A 3,472-nucleotide genomic window follows, 5' to 3' on the forward strand; every position below is an offset into this window, starting at 1 on the left:
GGCCGGGCTGCGCGTCGAGGACTGCCAGGCTAGGAAGGAACACAAGCTCCGGGTGAGCGCTGGCGCGAGCGTCCGGGCAACCCCCGGCCCTGTCCCCGGCCCCCGCCCCGCCCCGCCTCCGCCCCCGCCCCGCCCCGCCCCGCCCCCGCCCCCGCCCTGCGGCCTCTCAGGCCCCGCCCCCCCAGGTGCGCCGGAAGAGCGTGGACCGCGGCTGTCCGATGGTGGCGCTGTCGGTGCAGAGCACGGCCGAGAGCAGGTTCGGCTTCCGCTTCCTCAGCTGCCCGCCCATCACCGCGGACTCGCGCTGGCAGGTGTAGGGCCAGGCAAGGGCGGCGGCACCGTCGCCTGTGCTCCCGCGTCTCCACGACTGTGGCTGCGGGGCGGGGCGGGGAGAAAGCGCCGGAGGCAGGCGGTGCCAGCTGTATAGTTTATTGAACCAACGCCGCCTACCAAGTAAACCGCGTTTCTGTACACCTGAGAGTCGAAAATGATTCGCTTGGTTTTACGGGTATCCGGCCCCAAGAGGAGGGAGCTGGCCACTCCATCCCCGCGCGGGGAAGCCCACAAGTCCACCAGGGATGGGAGGCGTTGTCGCACCCTGGTTAGCCTAGGGCAAGCGCCTCTGCTCGGGACCGCAGCAACCCAGGGGTGGCTCAGAGCCCTGGGGCGGCTGGAGGGCTGGCCAGGGGATGGCCAGGGGCCAGCTGCAGCCACCTCGGCCTGGGCCCAGTCTGCTCCTCCTGGGAAGGCCAGGCCACACGGAAGAGGTGGGCAGCTGGGCCAGCGGTGGCGAGTTGGACCACTCTCTCCTGGGATCCCCCTCTTCCCACGCGTGGTGGTCCCAACTCCTAACTTCCCTCTACCAAGAGGGTCCTCTCCTGTGCCAGGCTCACTTCCCACCCCCTAACACACCCGCCCAGGTCCTCTGGGTTCTGTGAGGCCAGAGTTCACACGGGGGCTCCCACGATCGCCCTGGGGCCCTTGCCTACCACCCAGGCCAGCCTGGCAGTGGGTAGTGGTGTACACTAGGGGTGGGGTTGGGCTGGGGTGATGAGGCAGGTGCGGCATGCATCGGAGGCTGGGGGTCTGGTTGCTGGATCTGGTGCCGGCTTTGGGTCTGGACAGCCTTCGGCTCGAGGGCTGGGGCCTGAGGCCACCTCTAGGGCTCTCAGAGCAGTCACTGCAGCCAGCCCCTGACCCAGGCCAGGCCCCAGACTACCCAGGGCTCTGAGGCGACGCCCCCAGAACTGCAGATCTGTGGACCCCCAGGAGCTGCTGCCCCTGTCAGATGGCATGAGGGACTTGGGAGGAGAGGGGGTCAGGTTGTAGCCCAAGGTCCTGGAAGGCTCTGGAAAAGAAGGAAAGAGACGGCATGTCAGACAAGGGCCCCCAAGGAGTCACTTGGGGCGGTCACCATGGGCAGGGCTGCAGTGTCCACTGTGGTTCCTCCCCTTAGCCCTTCACCCCCCCCAAGGCAGCACCCCACTGCCCCACTTCCTGTGCTCTCCAGGGAAGCTGTGGCCCCTCGGCCCTGTAACCTCTGACCTTTGCTTGAGCTGGACCCACCTCTGGGGAAGTCTGGGCTCTGGCTTTGGGTCACTGGGTCCCGTCCCCCAGGGCATGCTCACAGGCTGGTGGCCCTGGGGCAGTTCCCAAACCTCCCCTATAGAGCGAGGCCCTGTCACCCACCTGAGGGCAGGCTGGGTGGGTGTGTCCGTGGTCACCCAGAGCCCACCGGACCCAGACTGGAGTAGGAGGTCCTGGCACCCCTTTGTCCCTCCCTGGCTGCCTGCCCGCTCTCCCTCCACCTTTCCACCCCTCCTGGCTGTCTCATGGCCCACCTTCCCCAGCCCCTCCCCGCAAGCTGCAGCCAGCACAGGAAGTGCAGAGCTTGGACCTGCCCTATCCCTGCTCCATCCTGGCTTCCTTGATGCGCACCCGCCCCCAATGCCACGCCACCCGCCACCCCGGAGGGTCACTGGGCCAATCTTGCAGCCTACACTCCTGTGGCCCTGGCTTGCAACGCCCCCTCCCCGGGTTTGCCCGCCCAGCTGTTCTGGCAGTCGGTTCAGACCCTTCCTCCAGGAAGCCTCCCTGGGGCCTGCTGGGTGAGGGGGGGTCTCTGCCTCACAGGCCCTGCATTTGCTCCTCTCAGCCATGGTCACTCTGAAGCCAGTGTCCCTGAGGGAGGGCCTCGCCTGGCTTAATTCTGTGTCCCGAGCCCAGCACAGGCCCTGTCTGCAGAGGAAGGGCAGTACCCCTCCCCGCCTTGGTCTCCTGCCCATCTGGTGGCCTTGTTCCCTTTGCTGGCTTGTGCCATGCTCCCCTCAGGACTTCTGGTAGGCCTGTCCTGCTTGTTGGGCCTGGCCCCTCGTTGCCCCCACCCCTGGGGCCACTTGCGCTTTCACTCAGGAACCCTCTGGCCGCTGCTCACACCGTCCTTCTCTGGAGGGCCTTCTCTCTCTCATCCAGCCCCGGTGGCCACATGGTCCCATGGGCTCAGAAGAGGGGGACTTGGGGTTGGAACCCCTTGGTCGTGAGACCCCACCCCCAAGAGAGGACCTCCCCATCCCTCCCATCTCAGAGCCTGGCTGAGGAGGGGGCAGAGCTGGTCTGAGCCTGTGTGCGCGGTCACGCCGGTACCTGGGGCCAGGCTCGGGGGGCTGGGGCGAGTCTTGGGCCCAGCCTTGTCCTGCTCTTCTTCAGGGCCCCTCTGTGGGCCCCCGGGGGCGGCGGCCCCCTCCTCCCGGGGCTCCAGGCACCTACTGGGGAGGGGACTGGGGTGCGGGGAAGGGGAGAGGCTGCAGCCCTGCCCCTCCTTTGGAGCCAATCCCACATGAGTGTGGCTCCAGGCTGGTGCCCCAGCCTTGGGCTCCCATGACCAGCCCCTCCAGCCACCCGGAGGACCAGCGAGCGCTCAGCCAAGGCAGGTCCCAGCCAGAAGCCCCCACCAGTCGGGACACACAGGGTGGGGGGGCCGGGCTGGGGGGCAGGGAGCACCCACCGCAGGCGCAGCTCCCTCAAGGCCGGAAGCCCGGCCGAGGCCAGGAGGTGGCAGCCGTCTGCAGGGTCAGGCCCCGGGGCGGAGGCCCGGGCGGCCAGGTCTTCGGGCCCGGTAGGCGGCAGCCTCTCTGGGTGTGCCCCAGCCTAGGGAGGGACGGGCTGGTTCAGGAGCACGGCCTTCGGGGGGGTGCCGGGGCAGGCGCCGTCAGGCCGGGGCACGGCCTTCGGGGGGAGCAGGCTGTACCTGGCACTGGTGCCGACGCTCCCGCAGGCCTTTGGCGGGGTTTCCACAGAGGACCCGGCCGGCACCTGAAGAAGAGGGTGCGGCTGGGCCTAGTTCGGGGCTGCGGGGCTACAGGGCAGCTTCACGCCGAGGTGGGTCGCCTACCGTGGGTGAGGCTGCTGGCGTCGTCCTCTGGGGCTGGGCCCTGGGGAAGAAGGCCTGCAGGCAGGGGGCCCCCGGGGACCA

General features: G+C 68.8%; 1 protein-coding gene across 1 annotated transcript; it reads right to left on the bottom strand.

The window, feature by feature from the left end:
- Positions 1–158: 158 nt before the first annotated feature.
- On the bottom strand, positions 159–3,472 carry LOC112066970 (leucine-rich repeat-containing protein 56-like; the record flags this gene model as incomplete). The annotated part of the gene is made up of 4 exons (XM_055079566.1): positions 159–1,348; positions 2,644–2,777; positions 3,005–3,147; positions 3,392–3,472. Coding segments are annotated over 4 exons (681 nt in total), but the record flags the coding sequence as incomplete, so codon positions are not given.

Source organism: Physeter macrocephalus, chromosome 18, assembly GCF_002837175.3.
Source record: "Physeter macrocephalus isolate SW-GA chromosome 18, ASM283717v5, whole genome shotgun sequence".
NCBI lineage: Eukaryota > Metazoa > Chordata > Mammalia > Artiodactyla > Physeteridae > Physeter > Physeter macrocephalus.